Source organism: Bolinopsis microptera, chromosome 4 (genome assembly GCF_026151205.1).
Source record: "Bolinopsis microptera isolate Bmic1 chromosome 4, MBARI_Bmic_1.0, whole genome shotgun sequence".
Classification (NCBI taxonomy): Eukaryota; Metazoa; Ctenophora; class Tentaculata; order Lobata; family Bolinopsidae; genus Bolinopsis; species Bolinopsis microptera.
In genome coordinates, this window is record NC_087075.1 from 11,075,066 (window position 1) to 11,094,937 (window position 19,872).

At 38.9% G+C, this 19,872-nt stretch overlaps 2 protein-coding genes across 3 annotated transcripts in view; one reads left to right on the top strand and one right to left on the bottom strand.

Annotated features, from left to right (window-relative positions):
• Positions 1 to 6,836, bottom strand: part of LOC134814211 (ubiquitin-conjugating enzyme E2 J2-like) — a 40,549-nt gene extending 33,713 nt beyond the window's left edge. Inside the window, exon 1 of the mRNA XM_063822276.1 lies at positions 6,826 to 6,836. The gene's annotated coding sequence lies outside the window, so the exon portion shown is untranslated. The remainder of the gene's footprint in view (positions 1 to 6,825) is intronic.
• LOC134814208 (vigilin-like) lies at positions 937 to 18,610 on the top strand. 2 transcript variants are annotated; one of them, XM_063822272.1, is made up of 29 exons: positions 1,025 to 1,113; positions 1,350 to 1,418; positions 1,455 to 1,571; positions 1,765 to 1,918; positions 2,277 to 2,416; positions 3,116 to 3,247; positions 6,884 to 7,000; positions 7,835 to 7,924; positions 10,376 to 10,507; positions 10,614 to 10,770; positions 10,961 to 11,154; positions 11,322 to 11,612; positions 11,937 to 12,113; positions 12,486 to 12,688; positions 13,086 to 13,222; positions 13,374 to 13,529; positions 13,661 to 13,806; positions 13,910 to 13,999; positions 14,124 to 14,234; positions 14,453 to 14,840; positions 15,058 to 15,155; positions 15,316 to 15,413; positions 15,572 to 15,645; positions 15,758 to 15,846; positions 16,050 to 16,181; positions 16,286 to 16,458; positions 16,580 to 16,742; positions 16,897 to 17,037; positions 17,389 to 18,610. In XM_063822272.1, exons 2-29 carry the CDS (start codon positions 1,395 to 1,397, stop codon positions 17,491 to 17,493), a joined length of 4,029 nt encoding a protein of 1,342 aa, XP_063678342.1. In that variant the 5' UTR covers positions 1,025 to 1,113; positions 1,350 to 1,394; the 3' UTR covers positions 17,494 to 18,610. The 2 variants fall into 2 exon arrangements, with proteins under 2 accessions (XP_063678341.1, XP_063678342.1); XM_063822271.1 differs by having other exon boundaries at positions 937 to 1,113; positions 1,350 to 1,571.
• The last annotated feature ends 1,262 nt before the right edge of the window (positions 18,611 to 19,872 follow it).

Here is a 19,872-nt window from a genome sequence, read left to right on the forward strand (position 1 = left end):
ACTGGGCCGCGCTCAGCCTGTCATTCCGCCAAATTATATATGTTAATGAACATAATAGCCTGGGGTCCTCAGGTAAATTTTCATTATTTTGAATGTTGTTTTTTGTAGCGCGATGCACTACTTGGCCGAGCCGCGCATCAAATAATTTTTTTCGCAACTTCAGTAGACCGGCGAAATACACCATTGGGCCTTGCCGAGCTGCGAAAGATTGACATCGTGAATCAACAAAAACACAAAAGCTAGAAAAAATTGATTCACGATGTCAATCCTTCGCATTTCGCCGATCTGTATTGCATTTAACGGGTGATACTCGTAAAATATTTGTTCCGTATATCAGGACCGTCGACGAGTCGAACTCGGCGCGCGTCCTGGTAGGTTATAAACCTACAAATCTGCATACGAGAAGACTAGATGCGCGGCGCGGCCCAGTAGTGCATTGTATCACGTGGTGACCCCCACGGTCGCTTCACTATAGCGTCTTCGACGCTACAGGGGGAGCCGCGCACTTCGTGCGCGGCGGTAGTGCATACTAGCGCTATATCGCCGATAAACTCTCGTCGCAATTTAACCCTAAATCCATTTATAATTGCTTAATTGATGATATCAATTCATCGCAGCTCGGCGAGGCACATTAGCGCATTTCGCCGATCTCGCTGTGATGTCGCTGTGAGAAGCCTCATTGAGTGCGCGATCAAAAGGGGTTGCAGCGTGTGCAGTGTGTCAAGCTTGGCGCTACAAATAATTGCTAACATTTTTTAACGATAAACACAATTCTAAAATAATTTTAACCAGAGTTCTAAAATTTAATTACTCAGGGCAGAGGGCTCTCCGGTAAAATTAAAAATCCTTGAAGCATGGAAAGTGATTTAGTAGAACCGTGCGCGCGTCGCATTATTCAATTCCTGACTCTGAGTGCCGCGCAATTTTAGATTTAATACTGAAAACATTTCCTGCGCAAGCAATTTTGTGATGACGTGAATATTTACTGCAGAACCACAGGCACGTATTCAATACCAAACTCTATAGTTTAATTTCGCTGCCAGAGCTGAGAGAATCCGTAAGATTCTCACTTGTTCCGTTTCATTCGGTTTGAACTAGAGCAGTGCAATTTCGGTGAGTTATCTTACAATTATTGCCATGAAATCCTTCAATAATTTTTAGGCCTCCTTCATATTGCATTGTACCCATAACAATTTTAATTACACAAAGTTGAATTAGTTCACACTTTCATGATGTTCTCATTGTAAAGTATTGTTACTAAGAGTAACTGAGTTGGCTCTTTCTCGCTGTTTTAAGTTTATTTGCGAACTAAAATGTTTGATTTCAAGTTTTTAACTTCTGATTATCAGCTTGTACTGACTCCAAACGGCAAAGGACCCGATAAAAGCAACGTAATGGAAATAGCAACATCCATGAACCTTGAAGCAAACATGAACCTTGAAGCAAACATGAACCTTGAAGCAAACATGAACCTTGAAGCAAGCAACCTTGAATCAAATTTGAACCTTGACGCTGACGTAGTCAGTGAGCCAACTGCAACTGAAGTCATGGTGGACCAGGTTATCGAACAGGTAATGTCTAAAATCACACAGTCTATGTTCAATCTCCGAGTTTCATGTTCAATTTAGATGCAAGGTGTAAAAACGTTGGTAATAAACGTTAGTTTGAATATTACTATAGGGAACGTTTAGAAACCTAGCGACATTACTCGGACAAATTCACATGATTTTTAACAGTTGATAACCTCTTGCTCCCCTATTTCAGTTTATCGACTCCGAATCTGTTCCTGAAGATTCTGTTGAAGATTCTCTGCCCGAAACTGACCTTGAAGCTGACAAAGATGATAAGATGGCTCCTACTTACGATGAAGCTTTCCCTCCTCTTGCTGGTAAAGCTGGCGCTGTAGGTGGAATGGCAGGTAAGATAGTAGAGTAATATTGATATTATACAATAAATAAGAAGATTATTGTCCGTGCTTTTAGAGTTAGATGTTGTGGTTGCAGAATAACATTTTCTGTGACTGCTCCTTGCTCTAATGGTTGCATAACTTGAATCTATTCATTTTATGAGAATAATTTCATGTCATCCATTTGAAAGTACGTGATAATCTAGTAGGACGCAATAAGTTGTAATCTATATCATTAAGGGATATACTGTGCAGTTACATACTTCATAGGTTTCCAAATGTAAGCTTACAAATATTATACTGTCTGTATTGTACTAATACTTACATGTATCGAAGTACTAACTGTAAAACGCCTCTCTCTCTCTATCAGGAGCAGTTTCGTTCTCCAAAGTAGCTGGAAGAGGACGCCCCACTGGACCTCCCCGTGTAAAGACTAGCACCATCACTGTTCTGTTCCACATCCCGGGGATGGAGCTCCAGCCAGGAGATCATACTAACATCGTCAAAACAGTGAGTTTCTCAAAACACTTTTTCTTCTAGTAATCTTATAAGATTTCTTATTAAAGCATTATCAAATGATATGTTACCGAACAAGGAAATTGTTGTTCAGTTTATTTGATTTCGATCAAACACCTTGGAGTTAAACTATTTTGTCTGTTTGGTCGCACGAGAAATAAATTTACGGTCAAGATTTTGTCCCCTTACTGTTGAGTTGGTTAATAATATCCAGTTTGTGAGTCATAACAGCAGGACAAGAAAAATATACAACTCTGTCATGAAATCCACAGTTTACTGTATTTCATGATATATACAGTATACAACTTGGCAAGCTCCCTTAGTTAATATATGTATTCTGCAGTGACACGGACATCTTAAAACATGACTGGTCTTCTAAAGTTTAACACTAATTTTTACCCTCGAAACTTTCTTTCTTTACTCCTGACATGTGTCGGATTAAGAGGCCAGGGGGATGCAGTGAGGGGGCCAGGGGGGGATGCAGTGAGGGGCCAGGGGGATGCAGTGAGGGGCCAGGGGGGTGCAGTGAGGGGCCAGGGGGATGCAGTGAGGGGCCAGGGGGATGCAGTGAGGGGACAGGGGGATGCAGTGAGGGGACTAAGTTACAACACGACTTACTGACCAGTACTTGTTCTTTGTTAAAACGCGCTTCATTATACTTCACTACATTGTACGTAATGATTACTATCCCAGGTGAGCGCTCAAACAAGCACCTCAATAGAGATCAGTAAGAGTAGAGATGGGAGTGTGACTGTCATGGTTACCGGTAAAGCAGCTAATGTCAGCGAGGCTAAAGTCAGACTTCAGAAGGACCTACAGACCAACGTGAGTGTTTTGAGTGTTCTGATATTTATCGTACATAATTTACTACATGTCTTTTTGGTAGAGGGTTTAAAGAAATGTCCGAGAAAGTCTTCCGTGCTAAAGCTTACAAATTGTTCTTGATCAGTTATAGATCATTGTATGTTCCTAGACCTTGTTGTTATTAGGTAAGTGGTAACTACTCATCTGTATGACAGGCTTAACTCAGTAGCAATGTTTAGTCTAGTAGGAACCACGTAATTTGAGATAGGAAGCAGCAATATACCCTGGACTCGCTAATAATACAGATGTTGATTGTATTGTTTTAACTGCACCATCTATACACAACACATCTTACACACTAGAACACGTGTAAATCTGTTAGACTCCACGTGTAAATCTGTTACACTCCACGTTTTAATCTGTTACACTCCACGTGTTAATCTGTTACACTCCACGTGTAAATCTGTTACACTCCACGTGTAAATCTGTTACACTCCACGTGTAAATCTGTTACACTTCACGTGTAAATCTGTTACACTCCACGTGTAAATCTGTTACACTCCACGTGCAAATCTGTTACACTCCACGTGTAAATCTGTTACACTCCACGTGTAAATCTGTTACACTCCAGTGGTATAGCAACACGTAAGACCACGACGCCCTCATTGACCTCCTACCCTCTGAAAATAACACGTTTGCACGTGTTTTCTCTTGTTTACAATGCTTCATATCAATGCGAGAGATGGATCATTAGTTCTTCTTTTCCAGAGTAACTCACTAGTCAGTGTTATAATTAACACTAATCATGTTCAACAATGGCCTCCTTTTTCGACTGAGACCCCCTGCCCCCCCCCCCCCCCCCCGGCCCCTCTCCCTCCTTGTTTCAACACTCCCTTGTGTAAGAGGTAACAAAAATAGTCGCTATTGTTCTAATCCTATCCTGTGTTTTTAAATAAGAGCTGTTATTGTTCTTGCACTGTTCTGTGATGTAATGAACGCTATAAAGGACTTTGTTCAAATAACTACGAATATTATAAGAGTAGTAGTTGTATAAGTAGTAGTATAAATAGTAGTATTAGTTGGCATAGTGGAGTATAGTAGGTGGTCTCCTGCACCTTTTCCGCCTTGACATGATGAAAAAATAGGCAATAGGCATACAATCCGAAGGTGATTACAGCTCTTACGGAAAACTATAAGGTATATTATAGATAGTAGTTATAGTAGATGCCATCGTGGAGTAGATGCAGTGGTCTCCTGTATATTATTATAAGTAGTCCCTCATTAAGTTAGTTAAATATGCACATTATTGTCGTGGACTATCATGGAGATCACGCTCAAAGTTCCCCACAAAATATCCATTATTGCGCAAATGTGCGAGCTCGCAAGTTTAAGTAGTTTCCTCACCCACTTTACCAATTATCACTATAGTACCAAATTAGTTAATTACCTATAGTGCTTAATTAGCTAATTATCCAGTACCCAATTAACTCCAGTCACCAGATCATAATGGCTTCTTATTACATGTGATTACCTTAATGACCTTAATGAGTGTAATGATCCAGATGATCCTCACTGGACTACTGTGTAATGTCTGCTCCACTTTTAGTGTTGGTCACGTGAATTTTAGCATTTGTCATGTGACTTAGCTTTGATGTGCTCCGGCACACTTTGATGAGGCACTTGCTCAGAAGATTGGGCACCAAAGTTGAAAACGTACCCCGTTCTAATATGGCTGTTTTTCTTGTCTCGAGGTTCAGACATTAGCATAGAGCACTAGAACAGGCTGTACTAAACACCACACGAGGACGTAAGGCCCAGATTACGAGGACATAAGGCCAGGATTACGAAGATATAAGGCCAGGATTACGAGGACATAAGGCCAGGATTACGAAGATATAAGGCCAGGATTACGAAGATATAAGGCCAGGATTACGAGGACATAAGGCCAGGATTACGAAGATATAAGGCCAGGATTACGAAGATATAAGGCCAGGATTACGAGGACATAAGGCCAGAATTACGAATATATAAGGCCATGATTACGAGGACATTTAAGGCCAGGATTACGAAGATATAAGACCCAGATTACGAAGATATAAGGCCAGGATTACGAGGACATAAGGCCAGAATTACGAAGATATAAGGCCAGGATTACGAAGATATAAGGCCAGGATTACGAAGATATAAGGCCCAGATTACGAGGACATAAGGCCAGGATTACGAAGATATAAGGCCAGGATTACGAAAATATAAGGCCAGGATTACGAAGATATAAGGCCAGGATTACGAAGATAGAAGGCCAGGATTACGAAGATATAAGGCCAGGATTACGAAGATATAAGGCCAGGATTACGAAGATAGAAGGCCAGGATTACGAAGATATAAGGCCAGGATTACGAAGATATAAGGCCCAGATAAAGAGTAAAGACTTGTTTTCTCTGTACTCCTGGGATGACGATTGCTCGATAAAATGTTGCATTAGAAGACCAGGCCACGTATGCAATTGAAGCTCTACATATTCAATATATCAACTACTAAGTACATTATAAGATACTACTGGTACATAAAGATAGCTCTCTGTTGACACGTGTATCAAGTGCATTGTTGCTTAGTGTCTAGTCTACTAGCGTTATTTTAATAAAGTAACCACTACCCGCCCCCACCCCACCCCCCCCCCCCCCCATTTATATAGTTGTGTTTACTTACTTCTTATTTAAACCCACCCAATCTTCCCCCTCCTCACCAGTCACCATGTATAGTTAATAATGTAAACTAAATCTAGTGTAATGGAGACTGGAGAGTCTTGAGACTTATTATGGTAATTGTGATAAATCGTTGTGTAAATCTTTCTACAGAATATCTATTTGAACCGTAGTATCTCTGAAAAAGTCTCCCGCTTACTTTGTAGTGCCACCACTTTGGCATGTCATACTATATGTGATATTACACCGGCGTCAAGAAGAAGCCATGAACCTTAAATGAATAGAAAAAGTGGTTTATATATAACGATTTCATCAAAACTTTAATTAGTTTCCTTGAAGTGCCGTTAGCACAATCCGGCACTGGTATAAACTACATAATAATAAATCATGATGAATGTACTCTTAATCGTATTCTGGTGGCCGGTCAAGCTCTAGGAATAGAATCAACCTTACACATCATAGACCCTTATTATATAGCTTCTACATTCCCTTTAACATTTATTCTGTAATTTCATTTCAAAGTGCATATTATGTGATATTATGAGTAAAGCCAAGTTAATCATATTAAGCTCAGTGATCCAAGGTCTAGGATCATCGTTATTAGATTCCTCCCAATGTGTTGATTCTGTGTACACCAAAACAGTACATTCCATTCTAATACTGGACTAGTTAGAAGAAGTTCATGTTACATACTTTACTTTACTTTATGTTACATAATGATTATATATTGGTTGTAAAATGTGAGGGTACCTGGATTCTACATGCGCTAACTGCTCAAATACCTTTTGCAGCACTTAGCTTAAGTTACTAAAAATAGTCGATGATTAATTTTGCTGTATTCAACTCTAGTTGTCTCATTGTTATTAGAAAGAAAAAACCTATGTGATAATAAATATGTCAAATTATTTAAAAGTTAATTAAGTTAATTGCACACCAGTTCATCTCCCATTTTCAGGCGACTGCCACGATCAGTATACCTAAAGAGCACCACAAGAACATCATTGGCAAGAACAGGTCCAAGATAGAGCAGATCCAGAAGGAAACCGGAACTCAAATCACTATTCCACCTCAGGTATTGAAACTAGCTGTTTTAAATTTACACTTAATTGAAAAGTTCGGTACGACCCATAAAAAGCATAGATGGAGGGGCCGCAGACTCAGGGGGCACGGTCTGCGCAATCTTCTAGGAGAACTGTAAAGCTGGACTTTCCGAGGGGTTTCTGTACATTCAAGGCTTTTTAGGGTAAATGAGGCGTGGTACCTAGCCTATCACAAGCAATGCGATAGATTACACTAAAACTTTACTGCCCGGAAAGACCTAATATAGGTGTAGGTCGTTACATATCGGCCATCGGGTCATGTTATCTAGATGTTGATGTTGGCTGAAAAGAAACATAGCTAAACAATAGCTAAACATAGCTAATCAGATAACTGAGTATCTTATATTTGCAGTTTCCACAAGATTTTCATTCAGTTAAATTTTAACTGAATTTCATAATCTGATATTTATGATAATGAGTAGATAATGAAATGGGATCGTCTTTATTAATTAGATTTGAACAGTTGTTGAAATCTGATATCGAATTACATTTTCTCAGAATAAACTAGATTACAACTTGTGTAACAAAGTTAATCAATTTCTTGGCTGTTATTTTAAATGCCTAAGACACGTATCCTTGATAAAATTCCAAACAAGATAAGATGTGTATTCATTATTACAAACTGCTGATGGATATCTCATGTCAAGATAACGAAATAAATTGCGACAATATCTGTCACTCTCATAATAGAACCGATGTTGGAATTGTTTGAAAAATTCATGCTCTAAACTATATGACCAGACCCTGGTCACAGGTAATAATACTTATTGATGTAACAAATCACGTGACGAAATCAAATAATCCAGGGTAAGAATGACGACAACATCAAGGTGGAGGGAAGCAAGGAGGGTATTGAGAAAGCCATGTTCGATCTCAGGAGAATCAGTGATGATCAGGTAATTTAGATTAATCAGTTGTCTTACTATTTCGTTATTTTATGTATTACTATTAGATAAAAGAATTTTATCGCGCTAAAAGGGATACGTGGTTGACAATGTCGTCTGGTGGAGAGGTAACCGGACATTTGGGAGAACTGCAAAGAGGGGGCGTTTTTGCGATTTTAGATGGTCCACGAAGTTACGTGAGTTCGCTGGAAGCCTTTAAATATGACGAAACAAAAGTCCCAACCAGGGGTAATATCATGAACTGCTAAACTAATAACAACATCTTGCGCGGCTCTTAACATTTAATTAGGGCCAGCAGCACCTGCGTTCTCTGTGACCGCACCCTCGTTATTAGCTATTCATTGCTCAATAACTAAGCAGACGTTGTGTGTGGACCAGTACGTGGGATTAAAGCACGACACTTGGAATTGGTGACGTTCGTAAGTTCACCGTATATCTGATTAGGACCTGCTAGAACTGGATTCTGTGTAATCCTGTTATCTTAACATCACACACATTCCTAACATAATATAACATGTTTGTGACAGACATACTGGGAAATGTAACGTGTTTGTTATTTTTACCACCTTTTACATTCTTATCTTTGCGCATAATGCACAATTCACAATGCTCGGACTAAAATAGGAGGCTGCACATGATGTGCTCTCGAGAAAAGTAAGGGTTAGAGTTCCAGTTTCAAGTACACACTAAAAGTCATGTGTGTAGGTCCAATGTGAAAATGTCTTCTCAATTTTCCTTTCCTTACCAAAATGTTACCGTGCATTTCATCACCTTCTGGTTTTTCTTAATAAACGTGGGTAAAAGTGGCGAGGTGGTGCACGTACGTTTTGCCTCGTTACCAATTAACTGATCAATTTGCAGTATTGATCAATCAAATCCCATTATTGATGTCAAAACAGACGTTACCACCTACCCATTACTAGCCACGTTTATTTGTAACAGTTGCAGTTGGAAGTGCAACATTTTGTACATGTAATATGTGCATATTATGCACCCGTAAATGATAGATGTTATTGTGTGGTATTCTCAACCATCACACTATACTTCCTGCTGGTTTAACACCGGGAAAATAGCATTGTAGCTACTCACTGTGATAGTTGCGTGAGGTGTGACGTCACGTGAGGGAGTGTGTGACGTCACATGAGGGAGAGTGTAAATGTAAGATGAAAGATCCACGCTAGACGGTGCGTGATGGTCGTTACTCTGGTATAAATGTCTACAAAGTTGCTGTCTGGCGTGATGAGTCCCTTCTACACTGTGTGGTTTTGATCCAGTGTCTGTTTCTAATGTTTACTTTACATTGGGCATACCACAGGTGGGCCCTTAGACACATCAGTATTTCTTACCTACAAAACCAAACTTTTATTTAAGTTCGGTGTACTCTATTTCCTGTAATACAGTATGTTTATTGTGTATGGTAAAGTGTATCTTGAGCACATCATCAGTAGATAATGGTATTTTGGTATTGAAGTGATTGTACTGAGTACATATAAAAAACTTTGAAATCTAAACGGAGCTAAATGGAGATTTTAAGCAAATAAAAAACTTTCCATTTCAAGTTTCTCATTACTTCTACTTAAAATTCTCAAAACCGACATTGTTTCTAACCTTTTAATTTGCATCATTGAAGTTTGAGTAGTAAGGCAGCGTTCTCGGTAGGGAGGGGCGTCGACTTATACATTTCACAACTTCATAAGCGGAAGTTGGGAAATATTGTGCAAGATGTTTTGTGACGTGCTTTTATTGAATTGCGACCTATTTATACGTGATCTATTTATATTAGCAGCAATCTCTATCATATGTTCTAAGTGAGAGCTTTAAGTGACAAAAGATTTGGATCTATTGTTCTCTTGGAGAGAGAGAGAGAGAGAGAGAGCACAACAGATTTGAAACGTCATACTTTGAAACAGCTTCTATTAAACCTGGCCTATTCTTAAAAATACAGTATTCAATGCATCATTAGAGTTAATGCTTTAATTTCTTTCGCTCACATATCAATGGTTTAGCCATACAATAGAGCGGTATACCTACTCAGTTAAAGATGAAAACTCTGTAAACGACGAAAACTGAGTATATGACGAAAATAATTCTACTTAACTTTCTTAATTCCTTCCAGAAACCACTCAAAACGAGATACACTTAATATTATCACGCACAATGATCGATCGTCATGCAAGTATTAAAAAGAATCTGACGTTTTGTTTTGATCCCACGTCAGCAATATTTGCTGCAGAGCCACGTGATGTGTTACGTGACGTAACGAACTGACTGCACGATAAAGTGAACTTTGCGGCACGCGCGGCGACATTTCTCCACTGAAAACCCAACTCCTTTCACTCTCTTTTATTAACGTCGGCAATGCCACGCGCGTATAAATCCCGCGTTTGTAGAATTTACGACTCAAATAGTTAGTTTCGCAAGTTAAAACTTAAAATTTTCCAGTTCGCGAGACATAGAGAGTCTGTGGTCCTTGCCAGGAAGTTTTACCCCTGGATTAAGGGAGGCAGAAAGAACAACAAACTTGAAGAACTCCAGAAAGAAACAGGCTGCCGAATCAACGTACCACCTTACCAAGTAAGTCTGGATCAGTAGCTTAAATAACCATCGCTCAATGCTATATTTGATTACGAGAACTCATGTGGACTAGTGGTAATCTATCCTACTAACCAATACCCACCAGGCAGAGAACGAGGAGATCATAGTTACTGGAGAGAAAGAAAAGGTTATCGCATGTATTGACATGTTACAGAGAAGATGCAGGGATATGGAGGAAAACTTCTCTCACATCCAAGTTGAGATCAGACAAACCCAGCACATGTACATCAAACGTGGCAACGGTTAGTTTCTAATGTTATTTTTTGTTGTTATGAATTCGCAACGAAGTGGACGATTTTTGTTAATTTTTTTCAAGCTTTCATCGCCAAAATTACGTGTCATTTAAAATTTTGGAACGAAACCTTCAATGCAGTTGCTACCTCATTTTATCTTTCTGAGAAATGTTTTTTACCAACAGTAATCTGCCTTCAGGTATTCAAGATATATTCGACAAGACAAATGTGTGGGTAGAGATTCCAAATGACGGCTCCCAGACAATCAAACTGTACGGTCTAGAAGATTCTCTTTCCCCAGCCCTGTCTTTGTTGTTTGAAAAAGCTAACTCCATCAAAACATGTGACGTGGAATGTCCGGCCTGGTTGCTCAAATACGTTATCGGGAAGAATGTAAGTGCTGGAATGTTTCCAAGTTATGTGGGCGCCTGGCTATACCGTCGAGGGGAGATTTTTAGCCTAGTTGTTTGATAATATCCAATACAATTTTTTTATAAAATCGAGTTGGTCATTTTCTGCGATCTGTGTAATTCTTATTAACGATTTTTTTACTAAATCAGGGTGAAAATATTCGATCGCTCTCTGAGAAATTCCCCAAAACAACAATCAACTGCCAAAGCGAGAAGAACATCATAACTATAGACGCACCCGGAGAAGAGTACGACGCAGCTCGAGAAGAGATCACAAAACTTGTGGATGAGCTGATCCTGACCCGTTCCAGAGCTGTCATTAAGATCGACCATAAGATACACAAACATCTGATCGGTAAAGCTGGATCTAATATCAACAAGATTAAATCTGATACCGGAGTCAACATCAAGATACCTCAAGAGGAAGGCCAGGAGATTGAGGTATGTTAATATTTTATCAGTTCCCCTTTATCTAAGCTTGTATAATGTATATCGGTTATATATTTACTTCCTTACTCAGGGACCCTCCACATATTACGTAAGCTAAATTTTTGACATTCTATACCCCTCCTCCTTCTACATATAACTATTGTGTAGAAATTACAGCAAGCTTTTTCAAACCTCCTCTCCTAGACTGGGCTAATATGTAAACGATCCCTTATGGCAATCCCCGATAGAATTGAATTGTTATTACATAATGCTAAATTTAGTATAACGCACGTATTGATGTACAGAATATTATACTTACACGTTACCCCTCCCCAGATCGTGGGGCCACCTGAAGGAGTTGCTAAGGCACGTGAAATGCTGCTGGAACAAGCGAAGAGAATTGCAAACGAAGCAAGTGTTGAGCTGGTTATCGAACAGAAATGGCACAGACTACTGATCGGAACTAAGGGAGAAAGTATTCAGAAGATCCGAGTCAAGTTCCCTGAAGTTCAGGTAAAGAATTTGGAATCTGTTTCCACTATTCGTAGCTGAGATAATAGAATAGTGTAATCTTCTAGCTCTGGTAATATTCTACAAAGGACTAAACCAGTGGCACAATATGGTTACAATACTGGTAATGCTATGTAAGATGTAATCAGTGTTGATAAGAATCTCCGTATACCCTTCACCAGGTTCAAATACCAGGTTAACATAATATTTACCAGGTTAACATAATATTTACCAGGTTAACATAATATTTACCAGGTTAACATAATATTTACCAGGTTAACATAATATTTACCAGGTTAACATAACATTTACCAGGTTAACATAATATTTACCAGGTTAACATAATATTTACCAGGTTAACATAATATTTACCAGGTTTCCTTCCCCACCGCCTCCTCCAAATCTCCGGAATGTGATAAGGTGTCCCTACGCGGGCCCAAGAAAGACGTGGAAGCAGTTTCCAGTATGTTGAAGGGTCAGCTGAGTGTGATTGTGGATGAGAACTTTACTATGAAGGTGCCGATCTTGAAGAACCATCACCGGTACATTATTGGCAAAGGAGGAGTGAACATCAGGAAGTAAGTTGTTGTTTTATGTGGTTGTTAGTGGTTGTTAGTGGTTGTTAGTGGTTGTTAGTGGTAGTTAGTGGTAGTTAGTTAACTGTTTGGGGACTGTGTACCTACCAACGCCACGTGTAGTGATAATAATATAAGGCTAGTCAAAGAATGTTGTATTGTTTACATAAGCTTGTAGTAAAAATAACACTGGGATCTTAAAGATCCATCACCAAGAGTGGTACACGTAACAATTGAGTCATGTACGTGACTCAATACAACATCCTTTAACTAGCTCTATATTACCCTGTATGTGCTTTTCCGTCGTCTTACGAACACATACACGAAAACACTACATATAACATAATTATAAATGTATGTCCTTTTAATCTCTGTATCTAACATAAGTTTATCTCCCCAGGGTAAAGGAAGAAACGAACACTCGTATAGACCTCCCCTCAGAAGCAGCTGATAGTGATCTCATCGTTATCACCGGCAAGAAGGCTGATGTGGATCTAGCCAGGAAGAAGCTCCTTGCTATCCAAGCAGAACTTGAAGGTACGTCGCCACATTTTTTGCCTTCTCATATTATTTTCCTATCCAGAGCAAGGTTTACCTCTAACAAATAACCAGTGGTCTAAGACAACATGCTACTCGCTAGTCTCTACTTACTACATATTACACCCTCACTTACCCTCTCCTCCCACAGATATCTACGAAGAAGAGATCAGCATCGACCCTAAGTTACACAACACCCTTATCGGTGCCAAGGGTCGAATCATCCGCAGTATCATAGACGAGTCAGGGTCTGTCCAAGTCAGGTTCCCCAGCGCCGATAATCCTAGCGAGAAAGTCAGCATCAGAGGTTGGTTGTCATGGTTACTAATAAATAATTGATAAATAAGTCAGCAAACGAAGGTGAAATGGAACTTTGAGTGTTAGCTAGCTACCATTTACGATAAATTGATCCTTTAGCTAACCACATAAATTACTCAGGAGAGAAAGCAGATGTACTGAAAGCAAAGGAGAAACTTTTGTCGATGGCACATGAAAAGGAACTCGAGAGTTTCTGTATCGAAATACCTGCCAAGGCTGACTATCATCGCTTCTTGATCGGCAAGAAGGGATCCAACGTTCAAAAGGTACAGATTCCTTAAATTTCCCACAATATAAAACACCAAGGCCAGTTTGAACCTACAATAGAATGAACCTCCATCATATAAGTTCTAACCCTTTTCCCCGCAGCTGAAGAAAGAGTTCGGTGTGAACTACGCGTTCCCTAGGTCTGATGAAAAGGATCAGGACACAATCACTATCATGGGACGTCAGGAACAGGTACCTAGACCTTGTACACAATACTTGCACATCTTATAAAACTGATAAAACGACAGATCACTCGCTTTAATTGTTTCGAATGAAGTGCTAATGCATTAGATGATTAATTAATTAATTAAATCAGGTCGAGAAAGCAGCAGAGAACCTTCGAGAAAGTATCAAGGAACTCGATAACACCGCTGAGGACGAGATTAAAATTGATTCCGAGTTCTTCAAGAAAGTTACAAGCCGATCCGTGAGTTGTTTTGTACATTTTACTGTAATTAGACAAACTTTGTTCTAATTAATGAACGATGATCCAATGAGGGGGTTGCAATAATATGATTATTGTTAGCTACTCGTTATGTTATATTTTGATGACCCCAATATTACGAAGTATCCTAATAACCATCCTACTGACAATAAAAGTTAAAACATATTTAATCAATCAATTAATTAGTTTCCTAATTTCAGACAATAGATCAGATGACAAACGAACTGGGAGGAATAAAGATCGTCCCTCGCCCATCATCCAACACTGTCAAAATATCCGGCCCCAAATCCTGTGTAGAGGAGTTCAAGAGCAAGATGGAAGCCATGATAGATGATCTGAAGGCTCAGGTTGAGATACAAGTTGAGATATCCCGACAACACCACCGAGATATTATCGGACCTCAAGGACACAACGTGCGGAAATTAACTGCTACATACGGTGTTCAGATCTCCTTCCCTCCCCAACAAGATAGGAAGAAGAACCAGGGTAAGAACCAGGGAAAGAACCAGGAGAAGAAGCCGGAAGAGACCCCTGAAGTGACCCCTGAAGTGACCCCTGAGACCGCGGATAACGGTCACCTCCAAAACGGTACGAAGCTAAAAATAGACACAAAGTTAAAATCAAGCTGAAAATTGAAATAAATTTGAAACTAAACGACGCGATTATTGTACTGAAGGTTTTTAAAGACAACGAACTCATCTATAATCTCAAACCACTTATACCTTTAACTTGGGTTTTAGTGACGTCCACTGCCCACACATTAGTATATTCCTCATATTTGAGTTTTGAAATGTGTGAACTTCAGGAACTGCACCAGAGGTGGAAGGAGAAGTAATAGAAGAAGTTGCACCTGTAGTAGAGCCTGTGATAGAGACCGCCCCTGATCCCCAAGATATTATCAAGGTAATTGGGCTTTCATTGAGTTTCCTTATTTTGTTTATCGTTACATATCCTTTCAGAAGTTTAGCTGTTTTTCAAGTAATACAACTATCAGTGGTAACTTCATCCTCATCTTTGCACTGGAGAACCTCCCCCCTCCCAAAATTAACATCTCATAACCCAGGTTGTAGGACGGCCTGAGAACTGCGAACAAGCCAGACTAGCTCTGCTAGATCTCATTCCTATTAGTTTGGAGGTAGAGATTCCATTCGAATTCCACAGGCAAGTGTTTCTGAGTCTCAAAAAGCTCCTCTTTTTCTGTTTTAATGGCGGGAAAGTAAACAATTACACATACTTGCTTTGTCATATAGTTTTGCCGTGATCATTCATTCTATATTCTATTTAATTGGTTAATTAGCGTATTAATTATTTTATTTCAGAATGCTGATTGGAAAATCTGGTGAGAACATCAAGTCTATAATGGACGAATTCGATGTGAACGTGCAAGTACCAGGTAAGATATTCTTAAAATTAGGCAATTTTATCGAAATTTACCGATTTAAAATAATCATCCAATACATTAATTAACTAATTACTCTGATAATTAACCGATTAATTAATTACAGGAACCACCCTGAAGAGCAACATAGTGATAGTGAGAGGACACAAGGACAAGGTCGAGGAGTGTAAGAGCAAACTTGAGCTGGATTGCAAGGTATGTAAAATATTCCTAATATTTCACCTGGTATGGAACTATTTTATGTAACGTGTTTGCATGCCGCCGATTCCCCCAACTCTGCACATGCAGTGGCGTCACGGCTGCTAAATCTGCAAAATAGACCTGAGGAGGCGTCTATGCTCTTATAATATAAGCTAAATGTTAATTCGTTATATTATTAATAAGCCCCTCTTTTTCAGAAATGGGACGATGATAAAGAAGATCGTGCTAAGAGGAGCTACTCTCTGAACCTCACTGTAGATCACAGACATCACTCTAAGATCATTGGAAGACGAGGAGCTGTAATCAACAAGATCAAGGATGAACATAAGGTGTGTGTTTTGTAATGTTGTCACGTGATATCATTTACTATTTCCAGCCAAACCAAAATATAACGATAAGTGAAAAGTCCTGAATTTAACCCTCCAACTTTCAGTGCCAGATCAGAATGCCGGACAGGAACTCATCTGGTTCAGACCAGGATGTTATCACGATAGTCGGGTACGAAGCTGACGCAATAGCAGCAAGAGATAGTATCATGAAGATAGTATCCGAGCTTGAGGAGAGGGTTACTGGTACTGTCGAGATTGACAGCAGGATTCATGCTAGGTAAGCATCTAGACTTCTGGAATCTAGTAATGTTTAGTACTATTAGGTGTACGGTCAATCGTGTTTAGAAATTAATAAGTTCAAATTACAACAGCCATTTTAACCCCTCATTCTCGTTCAGGTTGATCGGACAACGTGGAAAGAATATCCGCAAGATCATGGAGAAGTTTGGTGTTGATATCAAGTTCTCCGGAGGAGAAACAGGAAATACAGTGTCGGTTGAGGGTAACGAGGCCAACGTTGAGGAGTGTAAGGAGCATCTCCTGGAGCTCGCTGAGGAAATGGTTTGTTTTGCCAAATTCACAGTTTTCGTGGAGTTCCAATCCTCCTTTTTCATCTTGTTTTAAGATGTCAGATTATAATATTTTATATAGATAAGTAAACGATTAGCTGATTAATTAATAATTAGTAAATTAATTAACCAGTCTCCCTGTCCAGATGGATGCAGTGTTAGAGAAGATCCAGGATGAAGCCCATCAAGCCCAGTACTCCAGACCCAGACAACAACCACAACCTGGCTTCTTCGTACGTGACGCTCCTTGGCAACATGGACAGCAGCAGCAACAACCACCTCCACAGGTATTTACTAATTACTTATTTACTAATTAATTACTTATCAACTAATTAATTACTTATTTACTAATTGCTTATCAACTAATTAATTACTTATTTACTAATTGCTTATCAACTAATTAATTACTTATCAACTAATTAATTACTTATTTACTAATTGCTTAAATTCGTCATTTGATTAATTTTTGTTAAATTATCCTTTTCCGTCGCAATGATCGATTGTGATACCGAGATCGTGATAGCAAAATTGTTCATGTTTAAACGTCATCAAAAGACAAGATTCTATTAGCAACATCTTGTGACCTTATTGAATATTAAGTATTCATAATTAATTAATCAACTCTTATCTATGATCAGGTAGCGCCGGATACCTCTGACTTGACAGCGTTCCCTGGACTTGGCCCCGCCTCAGCACCTCGTGCTAGCGCCGGTACTTGGGGAGGAAACAAGCAGTGGAGATAAGCTATACGCACGTGCGCTCAGGGTCACGCGGCACCCGACCCAGACTACGTGACGTCACTGCACGTGACCTCTGAACGTGTGGCGTCACTGCCCGTGACCCGGTTCACGCGTGATTCGTTTAGAGTCACCAGCGTGGCACGTGCCTTGATCGGAAACGGCTTTGGACTAACGGACCCTGATTCTCAGCTCCCGTAGTAGTAACATATAATATATGGTATTTAATCTAATTAATAGGCGATGGATCGTTTTTCTGATAAAATTCAGTTTCGAGTTACGTTTTAAATCGTCACATTAATGATGAATTGTTTTGATATGAGTTAAGTTTTAAACATTTTTAAGAGTTTTATATGAAGTCGTTTGAACTTGGTAGCTTAATTGTCCATTTGAAGCCTAATGAATCTCCAAAAGTAGCTACTGGTGACATAATTACTTTAATAGTTATATTGGAAGTATTCAAATTGAACGTGAGATATAACTGAAAGTGAAACTTTACATCCTCTAAAAAGTAATTATATGAAAGTAAAAGTGAAAGTTGTTATATATGATAAAATTTTTGTTTGAGTATTTTGTAGATTTGTAGATTACTCGATTTTTTCAAATGTTGGGGGTACACTTCAGATTATAATACTGACCAGCGTCCGATTTGAACTTAAATTAATTGATTAATTAGTTAATTTATTCACGAGTTCCCTGAAGACCAGGCCAGTGTAATACATGTTATGAATATCTTAATGTTTAAATCCTTTAAATCATTTTTCTTTTTTTGATTCCCTCGGTTTGGGCTGATCACTTTATTTTCCTGGGTTTCGCATTAGTAATTTTGCATGTAAATTAGTATAGGGTATTTATACATATTATATAGATGTACAAACAGCAGCCCAACAAACATTACCGACAATTCACAGTATGATATACAGTTGATAACCAATTAGTTAACTTGATATACAGTTGATAACCAATTAGTTAGCTGACTGATTATTTGATTGGTATTATACGACAAAAGATCCTTCTCCAAGTAATTTTGCCCTTTTTAACGATCAGTTGAAGTGTTTTGTGTATAACATATATACTCATTTTAATTCCATATCCGACGACCAAGGCTGGTTCCGAAAATAAATTTGTCTTTCCTTTGTTCACCTCCAATTATGGGGGTCTGAGGCCTAGGCATTGCTCTATCCAGTAGCGCGCCCACCGTCCCGAAGGGGCGCGAAAGAACATGGTTAGGTGGAGCCTAGGCACTAGCATAGGCAGGATAGTTGATAGTATGTGGCTCATTATTTGTTATTGTACTCCCAAAATTATCAAATTACTTTGGTTTTACGGTTTTGTAGTGACCGAATTTAAGTTCTTACCCGAGCGTTCTTATATCATATGTCATTCCACTATACTATTATATTATATTTATCCGCTATTATATACAGGGTGGGCTAAAAGTCATTGGGCATACGTTGGCGCGCGAAAAGTGGCATGCAACGTATGTCAAGCCTTAATTAAATTAAGCTCAGTCACTGAGTGCCCAATTGGAATAATTCTTTTTGGTATAGTATGAGTATGACTTACTACCACCACTGGTTTGCGAAATTTGACTTGACTTTTTTCAAATGAATGATCAATGATGAAGGCTCATTTTTGCACTAATTGTTTATTTGATACACGTAAAATATTTGTTTCAAATATTGACTCAAGACCGTCAACGAGTCCAATTACTCAGGGCACGTCTTAGCTTCGATTCAGTCTTGGTAGGTTATAAACAATAAATCTTGAACGAATTAGTATCAACATTGCCAAGTTTAAATTTGCAAAGCTAGTCTTAACTGTCGTTGTTAGTTAAATTTTAAAATATTTGGTTAGTTAAATTTTGATGTTATACTTACTCCTTACTGTCACCAAGATGCAGTTAGACCTAACCAGAAAGGCCCAACGCAGAGTCGAGTTAGGCCTAAAGTAGGCGTTAGGCTTAACTGCATTTTGGTGACAGTTACATTTGTTATCTGTCATCTGTAAAGTTGTAATACTAATATTGTACTATCTTGATGTTTCCTCCTAATTGTGGCTTACATACAGAATGGCATACGTTTCTGACCACGAATCACACTTGACAATACTTCTTTAGTGCCAATAATTGTAAGTGTTTGAAGTCTTGATTTCATTTCATTAGGACCTCTAGTGTTGATCGGATGACTGAATTTTATGTTTTATTTCTCCTTGATACTATATTTCAAAATCATGTAAGGTACATAAACTGGGACATTAACATATCCCACAGAAATGAGGACCGCCAAGGAATGAAAAACTAAATCTAATATAGACTATATCATAGAATTATAATAATGCTACATGCGACACGCTCTCAAATTGCTAATGAGCGGACTAATCATT

Coding starts and splice junctions, on each gene's coding strand:
- LOC134814208 (XM_063822271.1), top strand. CDS start 1,395: ATGGAAATAGCAACATCCATGAACCTTGAAGCAAACATGAACCTTGAA. Junction 11,155..11,321: donor AATACGTTATCGGGAAGAAT/GTAAGTGCTGGA, acceptor TTACTAAATCAG/GGTGAAAATATTCGATCGCT. Junction 15,847..16,049: donor AACTTGAGCTGGATTGCAAG/GTATGTAAAATA, acceptor CCTCTTTTTCAG/AAATGGGACGATGATAAAGA.